At 39.5% G+C, this 27,488-nt stretch overlaps 1 protein-coding gene across 9 annotated transcripts in view; it reads right to left on the bottom strand.

Moving 5' to 3' along the window:
• LOC126162229 (zinc finger CCCH domain-containing protein 13-like) overlaps positions 1-27,488 on the bottom strand; it is a 260,877-nt gene that overhangs the window by 46,930 nt on the left and 186,459 nt on the right. For all 9 annotated transcript variants that reach the window (XM_049918590.1, XM_049918593.1, XM_049918591.1 and 6 more), the window contains exons 12-14: positions 23,316-23,627; positions 6,013-6,086; positions 5,730-5,932 (exon numbers count right to left, since the gene is read on the bottom strand). In XM_049918590.1, the coding sequence (XP_049774547.1) occupies positions 5,730-5,932; positions 6,013-6,086; positions 23,316-23,627 (589 nt within the window). The remainder of the gene's footprint in view (positions 1-5,729; positions 5,933-6,012; positions 6,087-23,315; positions 23,628-27,488) is intronic.

The raw sequence follows: 27,488 nt of genomic DNA, 5'->3' as shown, positions 1-27,488 counted from the left end.
CCCCAACATCGTGCAGCCCGCCTCCAGTGGTGTCGCGACAGACGTGAATGGAGGGACGAATGGAGACGTGTCGTCTTCAGCGATGAGAGTCGCTTCTGCCTCGGTGCCAATGATGGTCGTATGCATGTTTGGCGCCGTGCAGATGAGCGCCACAATCAGGACTGCATACGACCGAGGCATACAGGGCCAACACCCGGCATCATGGTGTGGGGAGCGATCTCCTACACTGGCCGTACACCACTGGTGATCGTCGAGGGGACACTGAATAGTGCACGGTACATCCAAACTGTCATCAAACCCATCGTTCTACCATTCCTAGACCGGCAAGGGAACTTGCTGTTCCAACAGGACAATGCACGTCCGCATGTATCCCGTGCCACCCAACGTGCTCTATAAGGTGTAAGTCAACTACCTTGGCCAGCAAGATCTCCGGATCTGTCCCCCATTGAGAATGTTTGGGCCTGGATGAAGCGTCGTCTCACGCGGTCTGCACGTCCAGCACGAATGCTGGTCCAACTGAGGCGCCAGGTGGAAATGGCATGGCAAGCCGTTCCACAGGACTGCATCCAGCATCTCTACAATCGTCTCCATGGGAGAATAGCAGCCTGCATTGCTGCGAAAGGTGGATATACACTGTAGTAGTGCCGACATTGTGCATGCTCTGTTGCCTGTGTCTATGTGCCTGTGGTTCTGTCAGTGTGATCATGTGATGTATCTGAACCCAGGAATGTGTCAATAAAGTTTCCCCTTCCTGGGACAATGAATTCACGGTGTTCTTATTTCAATTTCCAGGAGTGTAGTTGTTGGTGAGTATAAAGTTGATGAAGGTGAAAAGTCACAGGTTTGGAATCAGGTGGGTGCTGATTGAGGCAATGTTCAGCAGCAGATAGACCATGTACCTGGGGGCTGCTGGTACAGAGGGAGATGGCATCAATGGTGACAAGCAAGGTGTATGGTGGGAGTGGGATGGGCACAGATTTAAGATGATCAGGGAAATATCAACAAAGGGAGAGCCACGTTTGAAATGACACATTCCATATATCAGCTGTTATGTAAAAATGTTCAGCCCTTTACATCGGCATGATTACCATCCAATTATCAGTCAGGATGAATGGGTGTGGGCATATGCATAGGGCGTGTTCTGGCAACACACAAAATCCTGTTGCAGAGCATGCTCTACAATACGAGTGTCATGACCTAAGTGCCTGTTTCACCAAATGCACCATCTAGATTCTTCACCCAGACACCAGTTTCTCAGAACTCCACAGGTAGGAACTGGTGCTACAATGTGTCCTTGGTTCTCACCACCCACCTGGTTTTAATGTATTTCAATTCCTTCCACCTCAACATTTCTTCACAGTAACTACTCCTTCCTTCACTCCTTTACAGTTTTATACAGCTTTCATTTTGTGACCTATCTATTTTCCGTCTTCCCCCTCCCACCTCTGTTACATGCAATACACTTAGCTTTTCACTCATATTAACTTGTAAATGATGTTTTAGAAGTAATTTGTGTTTTGCATAGTACCCTGTCTTCCACCTTTAAGCTCTCAGGTTTTCAAATCTCATCTGGTGCAGTTCTCCTCATCCTGTCAGGTATGTCTCCCCTGACCTGGGATTCTTGGTGGCTTTTCTGAACTGTATCCCTTTTCCTGAAATTCTCCAGTCCTTTCCTTTCACCCCTCTTCCTTCCCCTTCAACTCTTCTGCCGGAAGATGGAGCTACTGGCTCCAAAAGCTTGCATAAGTTAAGCTATTTTGTGCGTACGTTCTCCTGCCGCTGATTGGAGAGTAGATTTTTTTATCTATCCAATCACATCATACCATAAAAGGGAATACAAGTTTACGGTGCTTTGGATAAAGTTACATGAGTTTTGAAAATCATGTATTTTTTCATATTTAAAGGAATCAGTGTTGTGCCCTGCTCCATCCAACTTTTAAAATTCATGCAGCAGTTGCATAACAAATTAACTGTATTAATCAGTTTTTTTTTGTGATATTTTTTTCCTAATATTTCTCAGACATCCAAGATGTGTCCCCTAGTACAGAATATTGCTTATTTACTGCTATTTGTGCAAGCATCTACATATTAGTGGTTTAATTATAGGTGCACAAACTCGTTGCTATTTCCTTTCTAAACACATTTTCACAGACCAATCAATATGTTTTCAGGTGCTGTGAGTTATGCCATTACATGCACTCACTGTATGGACTTTAACAACCAAGTAGTGTGTAGACATAAGAGCATGACTTGCAGCACCTGATGAAGATTACTGGTTCATTAGTCGAAACATTGTGTTTCTAATGAAAACAGGAACTGACTTGTACACCCAAATGAACACCATTAATCTATCATGCGGAACAAACCTGAGAGATTACAATGACATATTATTTAATAAATGTACTGGTACTTAATTGTGAACAATAGAAGGTACAAATTATAATCCACCCTACAGCATATTACTGTGGGGAGAAATGTATCCTAGAAGAAGCAACAAATTATACACTCATGTGTACAAGGGTCTTTCCTTCTTTTGTGTTTAACTAGTTACAGATGTCTGGGAGAAATCAATGAAGTCAATCTTGGAAATAGTAAGAGCAACTATTAATGTTTATACTACTTGCATAACAACTGTGATCGAAAAATCACAATTTCAAAGAAAATATTTTATACATGTTCTTTGCTTTTTTCATTTACACAATAATGATAAACAAAAGATTACAATTTGCATTATTTCTAAACCTGTGTATGTTATCCTCCGTTTACAACATTCAAAATATCTGTAGTATTACTACTCAATACAACCTTTTTTGTGAAAACTAAGGTCTCATATGACTGTCACACCCAAAAACAATTTTCAGATCCTCCACAATCATGCTTTCCCAAATGCTCCCGATTATTTCTTCTCACAATTGCATAACAAGGTGTGAAACCATTGCATATTTCAATGAGTGCCTTCATTTCCTACTAAATACATGTTGTAAGATGTAAACTATAAATACTGAAGCTGTTTTTTACACAACTATCTGTTTAATCTCACTTATCAAATCACCAATATAATACTGAAATTAAGTTTAACTGTGGACCTACACATAATTATAATATTTTTTTCCTAATTAACCATAACACTACCACTTGTCACAACAGGGTTATACAGAATTCCTTGCGCATATGCTCAAGTGTACATAGGAACTACAAAGAAAAGAATTAAAACCTGGCTTACGATCTATTATCTGGGGAATGAAGGTAAATTGGCAGCAGCAGATCATGCACTCGGACCAGGTAACCACCAAATTCAATTCTCTGATACTATACTTCTACAAAGGGCATTCAATAAGTAATGCGATACATATTTTTCTCGGCCGATTTCGGTTGGAAAAAATGTGGAATTCGCTGTGGGACATCGTGGAATATTCCTGCATCGGCCCCTATAGTTTCGTGAAGCTCTGATAGATGGTGTTGCTATACATAGCCTTCAACATGGTGTCTGTAATGGAGGTGCATTCCAAGCAGAGTGCTGTTACAGTTCCATTTGGTGGAAAAATACAGCATCACACATATTAATAGACACTTGCAGAATGTCAATGGAGACCTGGCAACGAACAAAAACACCACGAGTTGTCGGGCACGGAGTCTGTCGTAGTTGTAACAAGGTCGGGCAAACCTGTCTGATCTCCTGCATGCCTGCCAGCTGGACACAGCCGTGACTCCAGCAATGTAGAACATGTGGACACTCTCCTCTGAGGTAATTGATGTATCATAATCAAATATCTTGCTGTATGACTGGACATCTCTGACACACTCGTCCACCAGCTGGGCTACTCACACATGTGTGCCCACGAGCTTCCTCACCACCTAACAGAAGACCGTAAAGAGCAATGAAAGTCCACCTGGGCAGAACTGCTTGCACGTTACAAGGCTGATTGTGACAATTTTTTGTCAAACATCATCAAAGGTGACGCAATATGGGTTCATTACTTAACACCGTAATTAAAACGGCAATTCGAGGAGTGGCGTCACACCGCCTCTCCTCGAAGGAAAAAGTTCAATGGGGCACCCTCAAACTGTAAAGCTGTAGTGATGGTGTTCTGGGATTCTGAAGGGGTTATTCTGTTTGATCTCCTCCCTCGTGGGGCAAAGATCAACTCTGAAGTGTATCGTACTACCCTCACAAAACTGAAGAAACGATTTCAGCACGTCTGTCAACACAAAAATGCAAATGAACTTCTCCTTCTCTGTGACAACGCAAGGCCTCACACGAGTCTGGGTACACGAGAGGAGCTCACAAAACTTCACTGGATTGTTCTTCCTCACCCACCCTCCAGCCTAGATCTTGCACCCACCAACTTCCATCTGTCTGGCACAATGGAGGATGCACTGTGCAGAAAGTAGTATGTGGATGATGAGGTTACTGATGCAGCAAGACGTCGGCTCTGACATCGACCAGTAGAGTGGGCATACCGGCTCTCCCAGTAAGGTGGATACGACTGTCTCACTGAACTGAGATTATGTTACAAAATAGGATTTTGTAGAAAAAAGAGTGGGGAATAATATGGTGTATTGAGATTCTGAATACAACCAACCTGCTTTCAGAAACAAAATGTGTTGTATTACTTATCAAACACCCCTCATATCAAGATTCAGTCATTACTATGCTAGGATGTACAGAAAGGTCAAAGAAATTAAAAAATATAAAAACAGTTTAACATATAAGGAGGAGGATTGAAACAACACAATTTGGGCCTTCTTTAAAGAATCAAACTCCCACATGTAAAATAGCTTCAAACTTCTGATTTCTTTACAGATGAGTTAATGTGTTAAATATTTGACATTAAGTATATGGGTGAGAAATAGATTAGTAAAGGTTTGAAATTATGTTTTGATTTTGATCAAAGTCACTAAGTGCACTCATTCGCAACTATTGGATGGAAATAGTCAGGGTAATTCCACACGGTGAATTACTCTAACTCGTGCACAGTTTCCAACTGTAACACTTTTCTTCCTGTGTCAAACCTTTAACATTTTGTCAATAATTATGAAATATTGAAGAGTTGGAAGCTGTTAGATAGACAACATGCAACTGGGACTGGCTGTCATTTAATAATATAGATGTAGCAAATAGTGCCACTTCTTCTGCAGTACAAAATTCATAACACACACTGGTGCGACTCCGCAATCTGTGGCAGCGACTTGATGGTGTCACGAGCCGACAATTGCTACATATAAACAGTTTACCTTGCTGAGCTTATTTGAGCTCATACATCGACCAATGAAGTCTTTATAGTCTCTGAGAACTTCTCCAATACTAGAAGATTAAACATTGGGCACGGAAACATGTGTTACACCATGTTGTTTTGTCCATATAACTAAAATCACCGAGGATGAAGTAAATATTCTCTCAAACAAGTCATATATCTCTTTCTCTGCAGGCAATCCACAACACATGCCGAGACAGAAAACCACTACATTAAGATCTGTGTATATTCATGCGAAATATTTTTATATGTTTTTTTCTTTTTGCCTGGAGATGGGAACATATCTTGAGACATGTTGTAATAATACAATAATTTAAGAACATTAACAAATAACTTATGGCTAGTAGTAGTTACGAAAAAGCTGTTGACAAAATTTCTTTATCAGCATATTATTATTATTATTATTATTATTATTATTATTATTAGATTATGTTTAGAAATGTTCTGACATGAAAATGAAGAAGTAAAACTTACACTGTCTTCTCTGTTGAGAATTTCATCAGCATCATCATCACTAATATCACTAAGATCCACTTCGTGACATACAGGATCCTCCAAACAAATCTTCTTTCCATCTGGTTTATCAGAGGCCATTTCCAGATTATCTCGAGCTCGCTTTCCATGAAGCAAGCTATCAGATACATCAACTGTCTTCTTCATACTGTCATCCAGTTTCACTATAACACCAACCAAATTAGATTAATATTCTCAAAATGTTAAAAAAACTGTTTCCTGAAAAACATAAAATACCTCTTACCATCCAGCAGCTTGTCCTCCTTCAACTCCACTATCCGTTCTGTATCCAAAAGTTCATCATGTGGCATCCTAACACTGAAACAAAGGCATATGTATGTTGTTTAATAAGATACAGCAGTTATTAACATAATAATTGTAGCATTAATATTTAGTACACTGTGACTGTATGGGATACAAGAGCAAGTGCATTTGGCTTTCTAGTCGGTGCATTAATGGATTACAGACATCTTTTCACTACATATTTACTATAGTTCAGCTTAACATCTACATCTGTCACTTGCCTTCTGTAGTACAAGGACTTTACAAAGATCAGAACTAAATGTAAATAAAAGCAAAATAACAAGTTGGAATCAAACAATATCTATTTTTATTATTTCGTCATGCAAGATGTAATAAATACTACTTCATGAATCTTCTTCTGTTACTTGCATTAAAAGTTTTCAAATGATTTGACAACAGAAATTACTGTAGTTTTGTTTCCACATACAAAATCTGTTACACCGTACTGTGTCTGCTGTGCCCCAAAATCAACCAACCATCTCTCTTTCATTCAAATGTGGTAGAGATAAAGCGTATGAATGACATTTCTGTATCAAAGTCATTATCCAATATATAACAATTTATCATCGTCATTATTATTATTATTATTATTATTATTATTATTATTATTATGTTATTACTAGGATTATAAATTATATTAAATCTGTGAATATTTAAGACATTTATTCAAATATTGTCTTTAATACTAAGACACTGTTTAGTTTCTACAAGAGAAACATATTGTCTCTACAGCTGAGCAGTAAAACACCATTAGCAGCACGCTTAATATTCATCGGAGCTGGCCATTAAATAATAAATATTCATTCAAAAGAAGATACTGAACTGATACAAGCTGCAATTCATTTTGACTTGTTTTAGAATACTACTGACCACAATTTCTGTTGCCAGACTAGGTCATGGCAGAGCTATGAAAATGCATAACTCCTACATGACATGAGTATTACTCACAAATTGCTTTTACATGTGAGATTCATTGTCAACTTGTAAATGTTGTTACCTTAATTTGTCAGCTACAGTAATATGTCTGCTATAAAACTGTCTGAGGTAATACATATGCAACTATTATTGTAGTTTAAGTTAAATTAATCCTTTCAATATCATGTGGAGAAAAATCAACAGACTGTTGTCAAATTATTATACATACCTATATGGCATAACACAACCCATGTTAATGCTTCTACACATAATGGATGTGGAACAACATGACTGTAATGAATAAAGCTTTTCAGAAATAACAGCAAACATTTGCCTTTTGTGATGGTTCAATCTTTATTATACCACAGCTGGTATCAAGTTGCCTGATGACTCATCATAAAATAGTGGTAGATACTTTGTAGTGATTCAAAATTGTTAAGGCTTACGTGGCCACTTGTTGACAAACTGCCTATTGGCTTCTGTCTCGGGTTCTTCGGCCGACGTTCATCTAATGATTTTTCTGACGTTTCGCCAGCACGAGTGGCTGGCATTGTCAAAGCTTCACCCTCCATTGCCGGTGGTGAACTGGAGCCGAGCTGGCGGCCGCAGACTATACGTACCTGGCGCGCCAACGTCCGAGGGCTTCTCCGCGGTCATTTCCGGTGCGGTTCTCCTCTTGCTACCTGCAACGGTCGTTCGCTGCAGTATGGGAAGCCAGGATCCGTTTACCTTAAGGCTTTCCTCTTTCTTGTTGAAACTGTTCGCGTGTTTTTGGATTTCTACAGCTTCTCTGAACAAGCGCGTGTGATAGTGCTTCTCTACAGCCAGAACTTCCGTGTCGGCGAATTTTATTACGTGGTCGGTCTCATTCAGTGCATGCTCTGCCACGGCCGATTTCTCCACCTGCCCCAACCTGCAATGTCGCTTATGCTCTTTGATCCTGGTGTTAATGGATCGTCCAGTCATTCCGACATAAACTTTTCCGCATGTGCAAGGTATACGGTATATTCCCGACATTGCAAGTGGGTCTCTTTTCTCCTTTGCCGATCTAAGACACTCTTTGATCTTCCTTGTTGGTTTGAAAATCGTCTTTACGCCGTGTTTGCGCAATATACGGCCGATTCTGTCCGTCACTCTGGGAATGTATGGCAGAAAGGCTGTACCCGACATTTCTTTTTCTGGTTCCTTACTTCGCCGAGTGTTTGGCTCTGTTACACTTCTAATGTAATTTGTGGAGTACCCATTGCTCCTCAGAACAGTTTCCAGGTGTTGCATTTCTCGTTTGAGGTGTTGCGGCTCACATATTCGCCCTGCTCTCGTTACGAGCGTACTAATCATGCCTCTTTTCTGGCTCGGGTGGTGGTTTGACAGTTTGTGAAGGTATCGGTCCATGTGTGTCGGTTTTTGATACACGCTGTGTCCCAGGTTTTCGCCTTCCCTTGTGACCAGCACATCTAGAAATGGCAGTTTCTTGTCCTTTTCTACTTCCATGGTAAATGTTATGTTGGCATGGAGGCTGTTCAAGTGTCTTAGGAAGCCACCGAGCTGTTCTTCATCATGGCTCCACACCACGAAAGTATCATCGACGTACCTGTACCACGTCTTAGACTTGCAGACCTTTCTGCCATACATTCCTAGAGTGATGGACAGAATCGGCCGTATATTGCACAAACACAGCGTAAAAACGATTTTCAAACCGACAAGGAAGATCAAAGAGTGTCTTAGATCGGCGAAGGAGAAAAGAGACCCACTTGCAATGTCGGGAATATACCGTATACCTTGCACATGCGGAAAAGTTTATGTCGGAATGACTGGACGATCCATTAACACCAGGATCAAAGAGCATAAGTAACATTGCAGGTTGGGGCAGGTGGAGAAATCGGCCGTGGCAGAGCACGCACTGAATGAGACCGACCACGTAATAAAATTCGCCGACACGGAAGTTCTGGCTGTAGAGAAGCACTATCACATGCGCTTGTTCAGAGAAGCTGTAGAAATCCAAAAACACGCGAACAGTTTCAACAAGAAAGAGGAAAGCCTTAAGGTAAACGGATCCTGGCTTCCCGTACTGCAGCGAACGACCGTCGCAGGTAGCAAGAGGAGAACCGCACCGGAAATGACCGCGGAGAAGCCCTCGGATGTTGGCGCGCCAGGTACATATAGTCTGCGGCCGCCAGCTCGGCTCCAGTTCACCACCGGCAATGGAGGGTGAAGCTTTGACAATGTCAGCCACTCGTGCTGGCGAAACGTCAGAAAAATCATTAGATGAACGTCGGCCGAAGAACCCGAGACAGAAGCCAATAGGCAGTTTGTAGTGATTGTTTGCTAGAATCAATTACTAAAAACTGTGTACCACCACCTGACTGTGAGTCGCTAGGCAAGTTGGAACTGGTCACGGTATAACAAAAACTGAACCATCACAAAACGGGATTGGTTACAGTTATTTCTCCAAACCTTCACAAAATGCAACAGTTTCTGAGATAGGGGTTTGTTCCAGATCTGGATTGTAAACCCCCTTCTCACATTAACAACTTCCATTTTGACATGCTGGATGACCACAGTACAGTTTCTTGGAACCTTTTACATCTGAGAAATGTGGGGTTGGTCCTGCATCTCCCCCCCCCCCCCCTCCTCTCTCTCTCTCTCTCTCTCTCTCTCTCTCTCTCTCTCTCTCTCAAAAAAACAACAACACAGAAACAGTTTAAATAGGGAAACACACAGAACAAAGTTTACATAAATCATAAACAAATGGTGCACACAATTTTCCTCCACAAAGATGTTTAATCTTTATGATGAAAAGCAGTAAACTCAACTGCAGAATAAAAGTAATTACCGAATCACAGATGGGTGATATTCCTTCATTAGCAGACCCTGCCACAGGTGCAATCTACAGTTCAGAAAAACAAGTATTTGCGAAACTATTAATTTGCATATTGTATTCTGAAGCCCACTTGTTTGGTATGACTTGAAAAGTGATTCATAATTTGGTCCACTGTTATGTATCAGCTGGAGCCCAGAATTGACTTTCTAACTTCATTTTAAAATCTCACCTGTAAACGTTCCTTGTCTTACTCTTACACCACAAATGGTTGAAAGTGACTGTGCTGGTATCATAATGCATTAGCTGTTTATTGCAATGGTAGTTACACCTTAACTAAAGTGCTCAATGTGTAAGAATGTTAAGCTCTCACAGTGGCATGGTCTTTAAATTCTTACTGTCAGCAGATACTAAAAGGCCTAAGGAAAGGAAGGTTAAGTGTTTAAAATTCATTAAAACTGAGCTCCACATTATTTTGAAAAAGCAATGATTTGCAGCTTCTAGAAATTTTCGGAAAATCATGGTTTGCACACAGCTGTATTGTCACTTTAACAAACAACCCATTAAGTCAGAAACATGCCATCTCCAGTACAATGTGACATCATTTAGTAGATGCCTGACAAATAAACAGATGCCCATTAACAAGTGCCACACCATAATGTAGCTAAGTGTACGGCAAGACTAAATTCATTACACACAAAACATTAACACAACTGGAGAAGTTTGTGTGGAGGAAACAGCTGAGGCCTGTTTCCAACAAACCATCATTGCAGCAATGCGGAGTGATATACGGAAAACATGTAAATCAAAACAGTTAGTTGAATCCCATTCCACTTGTCTACAGTAATACTGAAATATTCTAGCTACTCAGACATATTTAATTTTTTGTATAGCACTGAAGAGTTTAAAGCAGTTATAATTCTTTCAAAGTATCCATTTTTCCAAACAAGAAGATTCTCTCATGGCTGCACTGAAAGTCTGTTTACACAAAGTAATTTTACTTATATCTCTTACAGGATGTTCAGTCTAAGCTACTGGCTCAAAGTACACTAATGTTTGTGAAACTGCAACACCATGAATGAAGAATACAAATGACATAAAACTCACATGACATTCAAAGCAATTAATTCATATATCTTATTATTGTGGCACTGTGTACAGTACTCTCTGGGCAACCATGTTATTACCTTGTAATTACCTGCTTATGATGCCATGCTGGCAACATAAGTAAAATACCTTCCCTAGTGATATTGCTCTGCTCCAAAGCAGTGTCAGTTTAATCACCATCTGCTGTTTCAGTCATGGATGATAAATGTTGACTCTTTGTTTGAATGTATGCTGTCTGATTCTGATATATTTTTAGTTTCCTCGTCCGTCAAAGAACTTCCCCTCCAGCAGTCATAACACACTTTTTTTGGTGCGCTACATGGTCTAATGTCACAACACTAAAGCAAATGTCACAGCAGCAAAAGAAAACTGATTACACAGTCTAGTGGTTAGTGTCTTTGATTAGTTCCTGGTTTGATTCCAGATGACTACCTCAATTTTTTCCCTGGTGGAAAGGTATGGAAAGAGGGTCCCCTCAGCCATAAGAGGCCAACTGAAAATCCGCTTGAATATAAACGCAGCAAAACTTATGTGCTAGTCGCTGAACTAGCATTTTACTTCAAAAGGCTTGCACATGGCTAGGTGACACACATTTACTATTAGCAGCAAACGCATTACCTATTATTTTCCTGGATTACAGAGAGATAGAGAGAGAGAGAGAGAGAGAGAGAGAGAGAGGTGCTTGACCTATTTCCACTATAGATCTTACTTTTTTGCCACATTCCACACCAGTGTTACAGGGTTTAAGTCTAGATGGTATGGTGGAAGTAGAAAGGGAACCATTTTCTTGCAAAATTTTGTCAGTGGTATAAACAAATGAGAGTTGGTGTTCCTTAATTAATGCTAAAAATTTGGGTTTCCTAGTCTCCACAGATTTTTAATTTCTTCTCTCAATTTTTACCTGACAATCCAATGTTTTACTGCTGTACCAGAGAGAAGAAGTCAACACAAAACGAAATATTGCATTCAAATCAATGAAATGTTGACTGGCACTGTTGTTTGACAATACTCTTTACCAATTGTAACTTTGCAACATTTATTCACTATGTGGTGTTATAAATCCAAGATTCTTCTAAATAAGGTACTGGCCACTTTAATTCTGGTGTGTTATTCTTTTTTTAAAAAAAATCTAATGCAGTATGCTCATTTTCCAAGTACGTTCTTTCCTCCGCATATAACGATTTCTTCATTCTGGCACCTTTCAATATAAAATCCCAGAGTTTCTTTTTGTAGCCTGGAATTCAAGTTCTGACCAACAAAAACTATTACATTTTTACAAATATGGATATTCCTTGTTGTTGTTGTGGTCTTCAGTCCAGAGACTGGTTTGATGCAGCTCTCCATGCTACTCTATCCTGTGCAAGCTCCTTCATCTCCCAGTACCTACTGCAACCTACATCCTTTTGAATCTGCTTAGTGTATTCATCTCTTGGTCTCCCTCTACGATTTTTACCCTCCACACTGCCCTCCAGTACTAAATTGGTGATCCCTTGATGCCTCAGAACATGTCCTACCAACCGATCCCTTCTTCTAGTCAAGTTGTGCCACAAACTCCTCTTCTTCCCAATTCTATTCAATACCTCCTCATTAGTTATGTGATCTACCCATCTAATCTGCAGCATTCTTCTGTAGCACCACATTTTGAAAGTTTCTATTCTTTTCTTGTCTAAACTAATTATCGTCCATGTTTCACTTCCATTGATGGCTACCGTATTTACTCGAATCTAAGCCGCACTTTTTTTCCGGTTTTTGTAATCCAAAAAGCCGCCTGCGGCTTAGAATCGAGTGCAAAGCAAGTGGAAGTTCTGAAAAATGTTGGTAGGTGCCGCCACAACTAACTTCTGCCGTCGAATATATGTAGCGCAACACAGGCACGGCGCCAAAACCTCCGCGTCAGTAAATAAATTTAAAAAAAAAAAAAGAGAAAAGAAAGAAAAAAAGGTGGAAGACGAGCTTTTTTTTCTCCGCCCCGAGTTTCGACCACTGCACTTTCATACATTATCCAACAAAGTAAATACAAATTCCGTATTCTTCATCTTCGAATGTAGCAGAATTTCGATGTACTACGAAAATCCGACATGCAAGACTGTTTGGGATGTTTGTCAATATGGCCAACTCTACTTTCTGAGTTTTTTCCTACCTGTGAGAAGATATGGTTGCTAATAGGAACCTGATGAAATGTGAATCACATGCAGTATTCTCTTCACCATAAGAATAATACGAATATCAACATTTTGTCATGTATTCTTTCATGTTTGCTGCTATCTCATTTAAATCCTGCCTGCCTAATAAACTACGAAACTAGAGTGAGACAACAGCAAACGCGGAAGAATATGCGTATCGTGTCATGTTTATATTCGTATTATTCTTATGCCTAATAGTGATACTGTCAGAAATGAAGCATGGCAACTGACTAGATTTTTAATTCTAAGATGACTAATTTCTGTGCAGAATTTGGTGCACTAAAGAAGCGGTCGCAAAGATTTTCAAATGGAGAAACATTTTCGCCTAACTCTCGTTCAGAACATATTCTATCGTACGCAGTCTATTATTTGGTTCTTGTTGATCATTATCAAAGAAAGCAACAGTGTAAGTAACAACAAATAGCAGTCTCTTGTCATTGTTTCGCTAATGAGACGATTACTCTCTCTTTTTTTTTTTTTTAATTGTAAGCGGCGGTAGCGCGCACAAAAGCAAGCCATGCCGCGAGCGGCGACAGGTCGTAAACACGCACTATCAGAATGCGACAAACAATGCGTGACACAGTACAGTAATGCATTTTCAGCTTAGAGTGACGCAAACACCTACAACAAAGAAAACAGCACTTATCAGATCAAAGCAAAATAAGCAATCGATTCAAACCAGACGAAGCATGTGGAAAAGGAAGGGTACCCGTATAAATACGGACGGAGCGCCTGACGCGTAGCAATGGCTACCTGGTAAAGCTTAACTGCTAAGCTTACGACTCGAACCAAACCACTGTAGCTGTATCGTCATTCATTCGACCTAAATTGTGTCTCATATTACAATGGACCAACTTTGTTTCGATTTGGAGGTGCGGCCTAAAACTTTACTCTCCCCTTGAATTTCGAGTCTCAAATTTCCGGTGCGGCTTAGATTCGAGAATTTTTTTTTCCTTTATTTCGAGTCTCATTTTTCAGGTGCGGCTTAGATTCGAGTGCGGCTTAGATTCGAGTAAATACGGTACACTTAATACAAATACTTTCAGAAACAACTTCCTGACACTTAAATCTATACTCGATCTTAACAAATTTCTCTTCTTCAGAAATGCTTTCCTTGCCATTGCCAGTCTACATTTTATATCCTCTCTACTTCGACCATCATCAGTTATTTTGCTCCTCAAATAGCAAAACTCCTTTATTACTTTAAGTGTCTCATTTCCTAATCTAATTTCCTCAGCATCACCCGACTTAATTCGACTACATTCCATTATCCTTGTTTTGCTTTTGTTGATGTTCATCTTATATCCTCCTTTCAAGATACTATCCATTCCGTTCAACAGCTCTTCCAAGTCCTTTGCTGTCTCTGACAGAATTACAATGTCATCGGCAAACCTCAAAGTTTTTATTTATTTCTCCCTGGATTTTAATACCTACTCCAAATTTTTCTTTTGTTTCCTTTATTGCTTGCTCAATCTACAGATTGAATAACATCGGGGAGAGGCTAAAACCCTGTCTCACTCCCTTCCCAACCACTGCTTCCCTTTCGTGCCCCTCAACTCTTATATCTGCCATCTGGTTTCTGTACAAATTGTAAATAGCCTTTCGCTCCCTGTATTTTACCCCTGCCACCTTTAGAATTTGAAAGAGAGTATTCCAGGCAACATTGTCAAAAGCTTTCTCTCAGTCTACAAATGCTAGAAACGTAGGTTTGCCTTTCCTTAATCTTTCTTCTAAGATAAGTCGTTGGGTCAGTATTGCCTCACGTGTTCCAACATTTCTACGGAATCCAAACTGATCTCCCCCGAGGTCGGCTTCTACCAGATTTTACATTCGTCTGTAAATAATTCGCGTTAATATTTTGCAGCTGTGACTTATTAAACTGATAGTTCGGTAATTTTCACATCTGTCAACACCTGCTTTCTTTGGGATTGGAATTATTATATTCTTCTTGAAGTCTGAGGGTATTTCGCCTGTCTCATACATCTTACTCACCAGATGGTAGAATTTTGTCAGGACTGGCTCTCCCAAGGTCGTCAGTAGTTCTAATGGAATTTTGTCTCCTCCCGGGGCCTTGTTTCGACTCAGGTCTTTCAGTGCTCTGTCAAACTCTTCACGCAGTATTGTATCTCCCATTTCATCTTCATATACATCCTCTTCCATTTCCATAATATTGTCCTCAAGTACATCGCCCTTGTATAGACCCTCTATATACTCCTTCCACCTTTCTGCTTTCCCTTCTTTGCTTAGAACTGGGTTTCCATCTGAGCTCTTGATATTCATACAAGTGGTTCTCTTTTCTCCAAAGGTCTCTAATTTTCCTGTAGGCAGTATCTATCTTACCCCTAGTGAGATAAGCCTCTACATCCTTACATTTGTCCTCTAGTCATGCCTGCTTAGCCATTTTGCACTTCCTGTCGATCTCATTATTTTTGAGACGTTTGTATTCCTTTTTGCCTGCTTCATTTACTGCATTTTTATATTTTCTCCTTTCATCAATTAAATTCAATATTTCTTCTCTTACCCAAGGATTTCTACTAGCCCTCGTCTTTTTACCTACTTGATCCTCTGCTGCCTTCACTACTTCATCCCTCAGAGCTACCCATTCTTCATCTACTGTATTTCTTTCCCCATTCCTGTCAATTGTTCCTTTATGCTCTCCCTGAAACTCTGTACAACCTCTGGTTTGGTCAGTTTATCCAGGTCCCATCGCCTTAAATTCCCACCTTTTTGCAATTTATTCAGTTTTAATCTACAGTTCATAACCAAAAGATTGTGGTCAGAGTCCACATCTGCCCCTGGAAATGTCTTACAATTTAAATCCTGGTTCCTAAATCTCTGTCTTAGCATTATATAATCTATCTGATACCTTTCAGTATCTCCAGGATTCTTCCATGTCTACAACCTTCTTTTATGATTCTTGAACCAAGTGTTAGCTATGATTAAGTTATGCTCTGTGCAAAACTCTACCAGGCGGCTTCCTCTTTCATTTCTTACCCCCAATCCATATTCACCTACTATGTTTCCTTCTCTCCCTTTTCCTACTCTCGAATTCCAGTCACTCATGACTATTAAATTTTCGTCTCCCTTCACTACCTGAATAATTTCTTTTATCTCATCATACATTTCTTCAATTTCTCCATCATCTGCAGAGCTAGTTGGCATATAAACTTGTACTACTGTAGTAGACGTGGGCTTCGTGTCTATCTTGGCCACTATAATACGTTCACTATGCTGTTTGTAGTAGCTTACCCGCACACCTATTTTTTTATTCATTATTAAACTTACTCCTGCATTATCCCTATTTGATTTTGTATTTATAACCCTGTATTCACCTGACCAGAAGTCTTGTTCCTCCTGCCACCGAACTTCACTAATTCCCACTGTATCTAACTTTAACGCCAGAGAACGCCAGTTCTCTTTTCCTGATAACGACGTCCTCTTGAGTAGTCCCCGCCCGGAGATCCGAATGGGGGGACTATTTTACCTCCGGAATATTTTACCCAAGAGGACGCCATCATCATTAACCATACAGTAGAGCTGCATGCCCTCGAGAAAAATTACAGCTGTAGTTTCCCCTTGCCTTCAGCCATTCGCAGTACCAGCACAGCAAGGCCGTTTTGGTTAGTGTTACAAGGCCAGATCAGTCAATCATCCAGACTGTTGCCCCTGCAACTACTGAAAAGGCTGCTGCCCCTCTTCAGGAACCACACGTTTGTCTGGCCTCTCAACAGATACCCCTCCGTTGTGGTTGTACCTACGGTACGGCTATCTGTATCGTTGAGGCACGCAAGCCTCCCCACCAATGGCAAGGTCCATGGTTCATGGGGGTAAGCTTGTACTGCTGGCAAAATCAAAGAAATTGTTGTATCATAACATATTTACCTTTATCATTAATGAACTGTTTATTGTATGCATTTTACTGAGTCTGCTTTGAACTGATACTTGAATCCCTCTTCCACTCAGCATCATGTCTCCCCCCTCCACTGACTTACTTTACTTTTGCTTGCTAAAATTTGCTTACACTTTCTGTCACCTTCTCTTCTGGAAATATCATACCTTTCTCGTTCTCACAGTCAGTAAGGTTAATGATGTTACCAGCAAGTTGGCACAGCGTCCTGCAAAGATATTTTCTACATTCACCTTTTACACTCACAGTGGGAGCTAGCAACATGCACTACGTTGAATTGGGATGTGACTGTACATCATCACATGACCAAGTCGGTTCCCTCAAGGGGTTAGGTAATCACTCTGTCCTGCTGAGTAAAGGATGTACACATGTTGCTGTTTTGTTGTGATTGTTGTCTTCAGTTTGAAGACGGGTTTGATGCAATTCTTCACACACATATGATTAGAAGTTTATAGGATCGAATGATTGGCATTCACAAAGATATATTACTGTCTGCTGTAAGGTGGAATTGCAATTGGAGCCCATGTTTGGCTTGATGGTTGTGTGCAGATAAACATCTGACTTAACCTCCAATTTTAAATCTTTTCTTTTAACTATACAATTTGTATATCTGGAAATATGTAGTTTCAGATTTCACATTAAACTGTACGTTCCATATTCAATAGGGACATATCTAGTGAGACACCATGTGGCTCAAATGACTGCTCGGACTGATCACTGCTCTATCTCTAGGACATAATGCTATTGTCTGCAAATATATTCTTTTGTGTACAATAGCTGTGATGCTGAACAAAATATTTAATTAAACACTAGTAGCAAGTGTAGTGCAGCAGACTATTAAATTTACTATATTGGTAAATTTGTGATTCATTTCTCACATAAATAGTGTCAATGATTATCACATTCATTTTCATTACATTTAAGTGGCTGTGACATTCAGTAAACTGTAACTGTCTAGCATGCCAAAATACACACATACAAATTATATATACATAACTTGTAAATTTGTTTGTTCCACATCATTTCAATAGAAATGCTGTAAGTGATCTATGGAACATATAATTAACTAACTAGCCCCAACTTAATTGTCATTAACGACAGCATTTGTCCCTACATGGCCCTCCGGTATTGTCGACTGATACTCATATCTGAGTTTCCATTTTTCTCCTGCATTTCCCCCACATACATTACACATTATAGAGGGTGGAGGGTGCTAGGCCTGGTGAAGTTTGCATCTCTAATGTTTTTCATTTTCCTGCCTCCTATGTTCCTGCTCAAAATGTAAGACAGCAGCTGAAGTAGTTGTGTGCCAATGTTTATGATCTTCTGCTGTGATGCACCAATTACTTGGGTCAATGTTTAGACTCTAGGTCCTTCTTGAACTGGTCTTTACAGCACTTCAGAGGAGCACCATGGGGCCTTCCAACTGTGCTCACTTCGCTATATAAAATTTGTCAAGGAAGTCTGTTGTTTCTCATCTGCTGGACATGCCCAATCCATGTGACTTGGTGACTAATAACAGTGGCTTCTATACTTCCCATTTTGGCCTTCTCAAGAACTGTAGTGTCATCCCATTTGATGTTCAAATGTATCTAAGCTTCTGTTGGTTGCAGCAGTCTAGTTTCTTACAATCACAATGATATTGTATCTACATTTTGCAACCATAGAGTAGGGCAGAACAAGAACTGCTCGATGTATTATCAGTTTGATGCATAATGTCAGATACTTATTCAGGAAGACCAAATGTACAAGATGCCCAAAAGCAACATGTGCAGCTTGCATCCTGTTCTCCACGTCCTTTTCCAGCAAGCAATTAGTTGATAATACACTTCACAGATAGAGGAAAAGATCTATTTGTTCCAAAGGTGTGCTGGAAATAGAGATAATGAGATCCGGAAATGTAGTTCCATGAGCTGGCTCTGCTAACACCTTTGTTTTTTGGATGTTGATGGTCAGGCCAAATTGTTTATATGCAGTACTGAAACAACTTACACACAGTTGCAGCTCTGCAGGTGTATGAGCTGGAGAAGCACTGTCATCAGCATACTGTATTTCAGTTACCTGAGTGAGACTTGTGAATCTATTAGAGAGCAGTCTGGAGTGATTAAATAGCCGTCTGTCAAATCTCTATTTGAGTTCTACTCCTGTCTTATTTCCAGACGATGTCTCATAAAGTATGGCTGCCAGAAACAGAGCAAACAACATTGGTGTGAGAATGCATCCTTGTTTGAGCACACTGATAATAGGGAATTTGACAGATGTTTCATTCTGGTATAGCACTTGCCCAGACATGTCATCATGGAAAGCTTGAATCTGTTTATCAAAGTGCTCACGGTAGCCAAAACATTTTAAGACCTAACACATTGCTTCTCTGAGTACACAATATAAAAGACCTTTTTCTAAGTTACAGAAAATAAATAGTAAAGGCTTATGTTGTTCCCTGCACTTCTCCTACAGTTGTCATGCACAGAAGATAATATCATTGGTTCCTCTGGAGGGGTGAAATCTGCACTTAGATTCAGGAAGTACAGTCCCAGAAAGAATCTGGAGGCTATTCAACAGAATTTTAGCAAAAAATTTACCGGCCACGAAGAGCATGCATATGTCATGGTAGTTACCACAAATGCTTTCATTGCCTTAACAGGTGACAATGGCAGAGTTCTTCGTGTCAGATGGCACATTACAGGTTTCCCACATTAGAAGAAACAGGGAGAAGAGTCTGGTTTTTAGAGGCAAGCCACTACCTTGAATGATCTCAAAGGGTGCCTTTCTTGGTTTCATGCAATCTAGAGCCTTTCTGAATTCATGAAATGTTGGTGGGACTGCCATACTAGGTTGTGTTGGATGTTGTGGGACATGTTCGAGAAAGTTGCCAACAGTAATAAAACTATGGTTTAAGAGTGAGTTGAAATGCTCTTCCCAGCGATTCAAGATGTCCTGACTCAGTCAGGATGGTCGTTCTGCTGGTGGCTTTCAAGGTTCCTGATGAGGAATGAATAGGACCCTATATATATGTATATATATTTTTATTGCAGTGTAAAAACTTTGCAGGTCCCTGGCATCTGACAGACTTTGGAAATCTTTGGCTTTTCATTGCCACCAGTCATTCTTGATTGTTTTTATTCCAGTTTGATGTTTCTGCTTGAGCTCTTGAAAGTGAGCTTTCTTTTCCATGGAGGATGCACCTTTAGTGTGAGATAGGTAAACATCCCAGTTGACACTTACAAGGTTCTTAATCACTTCATTGTTGTCATCAAACCAATCATCTTTCTTCTTTGCCACTGCAGTCTTCTTGCTGGTGGTTTTTTTCTTTAATTAATTAATTTATTTATTTAAAAGTGGACCATTCCTGTTCCATACCTGTTGTGTTAACTGGGGCATTTCTAAGTCAATCCAAAACTATGCCTTGCAAGAGAGAGGGAACAGTTTTGTTCTGCAGACTGGTGATATCGAATTTTATCCTGGAAGGATTTGAGAAGTAGGACCATGGTTTATGATGGACAAGGATCCTCAGGTGGCTAATCTGCAGTTTGTGATCAGTCCAGCAATCTTTGCTATTTTGAGCTGTTTTAGTGATCAGTACGTGTTTCTCATCATGCTGCTGAGAGACAAGATAGTCAATGAGATGCCAGTGTTTAGAACGTGGATGCATCCACGTGGTCTTATAATGATTATGTAAATGGAAGTGCATATTGGTGGTAAAAAGCTCATGCTCAGTACAGGGACCTGTAAGTAGCAGCCCACTTGCATTGCATTTTCCAACACTTTGATTACCCATAATGTTTCCCCAAAAACAATTCTCTCTTCCCAACTCTAGCACTGAAGTCGCCTAGTAACAAGATTTCGTCTTCAGTTGGTATCATGACAAAAACATTGCTCAGTTGACAATAAAACTCTTTTTTTTTGTATGCTCCTCACTGGCTAAAGTGGGGAACATAGGCAGGGACAAGGGTGACAAAACTATCTCCAGGAAAGGGAATCTGAAGAGTCATAATTATTTCACTGACAGCAATAGAGGTTAATTGAGGTTTAAAAAAAAAAATCCTATACAATGGATGCATGTGTTCCTGCATCCTTTCTTTCCAAAAGATGGTATACCCTGAGCTAGCCTCACTGATGTGCCCTTCACCCAAAAGTCTAGTTTCACTTAACACAGCAACATCTACATTTAATCCAGCTAGCACATGGGTGATGAGAACTGTTGTTCTTTCCGGTGTATTACCTTTTAAGTTCAGAAAAGACCTGACATTTCACATTCTAATAGCTATAGTTGTATAGTTCTTTCTAGGTTTTCATCCGCAAATTAGGAGTGACCTTTTGGGTGCAGATTCCCAGCCAGGTACAAGTGTGACTACCAATGTTCAGCCCACCTTTTCTAGGGCTTCCCCCCCTCCTCGCAGTGTGGGCAGCAGTTATCCTAAATAGGCCTGCCCAGTCACAGATGCACAACCAGATCCCTGAGTAGTCACATGAGTTCTCAGGAAGGAGACCATCAACACCTGCTGCCAGTGTGCATGTCCAGACTAGTAGCTTCCAGCCTCACTCAAGCCTGCTACCACCACTCTTATCCCATCGCCACTGGACTTTAAGGAAAATGGTAGATATTGTCATTGGCATCTCTTTGTTTAATGTGGATCTTAAATTGTAAGGAAGTAACCCACTCACTACGATTCTGGACTCGTTTATCAAGGCACATGGATATGAAACATGCAATTCCAAACACCAGAACTGCAATGAACTGGCATGAGCTCAAGGACATTAGAGCAGTGCCTTTTCAGCCAGTTTGTATTGCTTGACCTCTTCTGCCTACATGACCTTGGGAATCTCAGGCATGAGATGTTCCTCTTCCATCCGCTTCTCCGTTATGCCTTAAGATGTTGAGGAAAAGGATTATGGGAATGGATGTGGAAAGAGATGGGGCATTGTGGTGCACACTTTGTCTGGTTCACCCACTGAGATCTGTTTGGCTTAGGAGATCCTGCCAGTAGAGACCTTAGCTTCACATGAACATGCAAACCTCTCTGCCCACATACAATATTAAGAAGTAAGGACATCAATATGGATGTGCAGGATGCCCCCTGGGAGGAATCATCCACAAAGGATGCAACACTTCACAGCCTTCAGGATCTGTGAATCATACCAAGGGAGGGGTTGGATATGGTACGTACAGAACTACTGAGAAGTGCTGTGGACATTTTTCTAAAAGATATATAGATCATACCTAACTGCTCATTGTGTGAGACTGTATACATGGAAATGACAATTATTGCTGTCATACAGGTCTAACCTGAGGCTAGCTTTTTATCTTTTATGGCACTGTTATCAATGGTGGAGAATTCCCACTACATTTTGTAAACAAAGTTCGCATATTCTCACAATGTTCATATCATCTTTCGATGCCCTAGTTTTCAAGCTAACAGAACCCACAATAAAGTATTCTGTGTTAATGTTTCTCAGCATTATTGCCATATAGTGCAGTCACAGTAGCATGTGAGAGTACATAACAATGATTTATAAATGTGTAACTCCATTGTGATTAAAATAATATTAAAGAACTTTAAGATCATTTCTTTTGCCACCAAACAAGACAAAATAATATATAAATAAAAATCTAGATATTCTTATTGCATTTGTGCAAGAAGTATTAGAATCAGAAATAAATTCTGGGTATCAATTTTAATCCATGAAAGGCAACTTCAGAAAATGAAAGTCACAAATGAATAAATCAAAAATGATAGTGTTCTGACTAACTAAATTTCCCTAAGAAAGTTGTCTCCTCGACTGTGGCATCATTGTAAATGCATTACTTTCTAGGTAATACACAATATATACGGCAAAAAAAACCAACACTGTAATGTTAACTGATTACTGTTTATGTTACATTTCGCCTTCCTATTCCATTAAAACAGAATTACAACTATATCAGTGAGAGTCAATTGCTTCCACAACTTTATCAACAAATGCAGCGTCATATTTCAGTTTACTTTGGTGGGTTTGACATAATTCCTTTTCACACATTTCTCTCCAAATACGATCCCAATCTTCTCATCTGAAACATCCTTAAAAGCTATGATTTGTTAAGGTGACTTGATTCACATTTCTCTCTCACACTTACCAATGAACAAATTTATGTTCTAGAAAGCTGAGTGTAGTTAGGTTACAATAATCACAATTTCTTATTTTAATTGTAGACAATTCCTGGAAAATCAAGCTATGTGTAAAGATTAATTTAAGATCATGGCTTCAGTCATAATTCTTCAGTTGAGAACTCATGAGTTCATGTTCAAGGCAATTTGATGAAAACTTGATCCTACCTGTCATCCCTTAGCCCTGGGTCAAGCTCTAAGAGGCCAAGAGGTTCATGTGGCAGAAGACGAGTAGGTGGCGGTCGACCGAGAGGTGTAGGAACAAGAGGCTCAGCCCAAGGGTCTGCAGCAGCTGCCCCCCAACCGCCACGACGATCAGCTAAAGTGGATGGCCCAGGAGGAGCTAGTGGTGGTGGTGGCCAGTCAGCAGTACCAGCCACTGGGAAACCCCACTCATCCTCCAGAGGCGCCATGAGCCCCACTTCCTTCTCAGCCCAGTCTCCTCGAACAGAAGCTTCCCAATCAGCAGGGGGCACACGCCTGTAAAGGAAACATTTCCGCTCACTGCAATAGCTGTTATGGTTTATAATCCATGGGCTCAATTATTTACTGAGTTGACATAGTTTAAAAGTAACTATAATGGCAACAAGTCAAACAGAAAGTATCAGTATGAGGAATTTGAAAAGGCTAATGCCACCAGTATCACAAAAACAAAATTTAAATTTTTCAACATAGTAACGTGACTGCAGGTGATGTCCAACCTTCCTGAAAAATAAAATGACAATTTCCGAACACAACTTGAACAAAGATCGTATATTTGATCTTCTGCATACTAAAGGCCTGCACAGAGATGGCATAATAAAGGAAACCATCAAAATCGGAATCAATGAAGAGTTTATAACAGACAGTGGGTGAGCTAATCCCCACTGTCTAAATAAAGACGATACAGAAGCTGCTTTAAGGATCTGCTCGAAGTTGATTACAGTGACACTGTCTAATCATAAAAACACAAATGATTTAATTAATCCAATAATTGAATTTCTTTGTCACAAAACTGTTCCCTTTAAATTGGTAAAATGTGTAAATGAGAAGAATGCCTAGCAGTTGGAAGTATCAGGAAAAGAGGGGCAGAAATCAACTATCAGTATGAGGAGAAAACCTGTTCGACACTAACAGAGACAAGTCCTCTACATACCTCACCCCAATAAACATGCTGAATTCGGAGCTCAAAAAGAAACTGCATAAGATAAAAATTTAGGTGTCATCACAAACCACATATGTAGTAAGACTAAATTCAGAGTTAATTCCAAAAACTATTGAAGCTATTTAAAAACACAAACAACAAAAAGACTTCTGAAACCACCAACAATTTAAAGGTGAATTTGGTATATGACATGACCCAACAACGTAAGAAGTGATGCCTGTCAAGTATACTGAAGGCGATGACAACTCATTATAATAAATTATAATTTTATAAAGGCCAAATGTTTAAGAATTTCAAAATATAACTCCATAAGCACATTGACTGTTTTAGATTTAACCGATCTAACAAGGAGCCAAAGCAAAAAATGTTATGGGGCAGTTGACACAGCAGTTAATAACAGAGAGATAACTGTAAGAGTTTTCAAAGACATCTTTAAATTTTTGTACAGGTCAAGAGATAATCCACAAACACAGACAGTTAGACCAAAAATAAAGACACACTGAAGTAATGCAAGCTGAGATGTATTATATAAATTGAAGTCTGAAGAAATGTGGTGATCGTGTTTCAATAGAAACAATTATAGCTGGAAAAAAGAAATACAAGCAGATCTAGCAAGATGATTTATGGAATGCCTGTGGCAGAAGACAAGACCCTAAAACTGGAACAATATTGTAACTGTGCTACTTCACAAGAAAAAGGGCAAGCAACAACAAAGAATTGCACTAAAATTACCACCAGTTGCATAAAGGATTATTTGCTTTTAACCAAGCAAACGAATAAGTACGCTTTGGAAGTGTATACAACACAATCGACCACTTGCAAAATATGAAAGAAATTACAGAACTCATCAATGGGCAGGAATTACCATTTTCCCTGAGATTAATTAATTTGCGAAATCTGATTCAGTCTCAATAAAATCTGCACTCAAAAGCCTTTGAAAAACATGGCACTGAATCAATCTATGTTGCTACACTACAAAAATATATACATCAACACCACATTTGGATGGAATTCATCAGGTTGAAGCAGCATTCAGAAATGAAAGAAGAGTCAGGCAAGGAGATTCCACATCATCGAAACTGTTATCAGTAGTCCTGAAGAACTCTTTAGATCTCTAATGTGGGAAAATGAAAGTAGTATATGTTAATAGTCCATCACTGAAATGCCTTCATTTTGGAGAGGAGGTTGTACATGGTTAATCGTAAGCAGTTCTGGGATTCAGATGGTGACTCCATGGAACCCACAAGATGTAAAAAAAAATCAAAAAATAGACATATATCAAGCAGGTTTTTATAAGGGAAACAAACTTGAGGACAATATTATAGAAAGAGAAGACAAGGCAGGTGAAAATGAGATGGGAGATACAATCTTGATAGAAGAATTTGACAGAACATTAAAAGGCCTAATAGAAGCCCCAGAGTAGATGATATTCCCTCAGAATTACTGAGATCTTTCGGAGAGTCCGCCATAACAAAGTTATTCCATGTGGAGTGCAAGATATATATATATAAGACTGATTAAATACCCTCAGAATTCATTAAGAATGTAATAATTCCAAGGAATGTACGCTGACAGCTGTCAATACTACCGAACCACCAGTTTAATAAAGTACGATGGCAAAATACATTCTATCCTGAATTTTCCATTGTTTGATGGTTGCAAAATATTGACACAAATGATTTACAGAACATTGGAAAAACTTGTAAAATTGAACTTACGAAAAATCAGTTTGTTTTCCAGAAAAAAGAAGTAACACATAAGGCAATTCTGACCCTATGATTTATCCTAGAAGATAGGCTGATGAAAGGTAAATCCACAGTTATAGCACTTTTAGATTTAGAGAACACTTCTGACAATTCAGACTGGTCTACACTTCTTGAAATACTGAAAATAGCAGGGATAAAATACAGGGAGCGAAAGACTACTTACAAACTGAACAAGAACCAGAGAACAGTTATAAGAGTCAAAGGACATGAAAGAGAAGCTGTAGTTAAAAAGGAAGTGATACTTTGTTGTAAGCCTGTCCCAAACATTATTCAACGTGTACAATGAGCAAGCTGTGAAGGAAACTGAGGAGAAATTTGGAATAGGGTACTAAAGTTCAAGGAGATGAAATGGAACCTTTAAGGTTTGCCAATGACATTGAAAATTTGCCAGGTATGGCAAAGGATTTGAAAGAGCAGTTGAATGGAATGAATAGTGTCTCGAAAGAGATAAAATGAACATCAACAAAATTAAAACAAGGGTAATGGAATATAGTCAGCTTAAACAAGGTGATGCAGATGGAATTATATTATGAAATGATACACCAAAAGTAATCTACGATTTCCTTTACCTGGGCAGCAAAATAATCGATGACTGCCAAAGCACAGAGCACACAGAGCACATGAAATGCAGGCTAGCAACGGCAAGAGAAAGAAAACCTTGTTATCATCATACATATAATTAAATATTAGGAAGCCTTTCCTGAAGATATTTATCTGGAGTGTATCCTTATTTGGAAGTGAAACATGAACAGCAAACTATTCAGACAAGAACAGATTAGAATCTCTTGAAATGTAATGCTTCAGATTAATGATGGAGATGATGAAGATTAGAAGGGTAGATCAAATAACTAAGAAGGAGATACTCCATCAAATTGGGAAAAAAATTTATGGCACGAATTAAATAAAAGAAGGTATCCAATGATAGAGCACATCCTGAGGCATCAAGAAATTGTTTGGTAATGGAAGGAAGTGTGACAGGTAAAATTGTAGAGGAAGAACAATGCTTGAATGCTGGCTTGCTTGTGATGGACCAGAATGGGTAGCAGCACCAAACCAGTCTTCAGACTGAAGACCAAAACAACAGTAGTGCATAGAGCAGCTCTCCAAGTATTTAGCTCACATTACATGTGCTCAACATAGCACCATTTGTGAAGTGGCAAACGTCAATTCGTGCTTGCACTTAATTGAAGTCCCTGACACTAACTGCATGAGAAGGCATGACTGCAGCCTGCTCTGGACATCTGTTTGTTGGGATGTATATCTGCAGGCACAAACTAATTTAATGCCACAATATGGAGCCAATGATTTGTCTACGTTTTCTGACAGGGCTGCCCCCTGTACAACTACATCATGGTGCATATTACAAACTGAAACTTCTAGAGATGTTCTGTCCATTTATATGTGTCATTTTGCTGTTGTCTTGTAGTTTTT

Source organism: Schistocerca cancellata, chromosome 2 (genome assembly GCF_023864275.1).
Source record: "Schistocerca cancellata isolate TAMUIC-IGC-003103 chromosome 2, iqSchCanc2.1, whole genome shotgun sequence".
NCBI classification, from domain to species: Eukaryota; Metazoa; Arthropoda; class Insecta; order Orthoptera; family Acrididae; genus Schistocerca; species Schistocerca cancellata.
The sequence above is the reverse complement of the archived record's forward strand: the minus strand, read 5'-3'. Positions and strand labels throughout refer to the sequence as shown.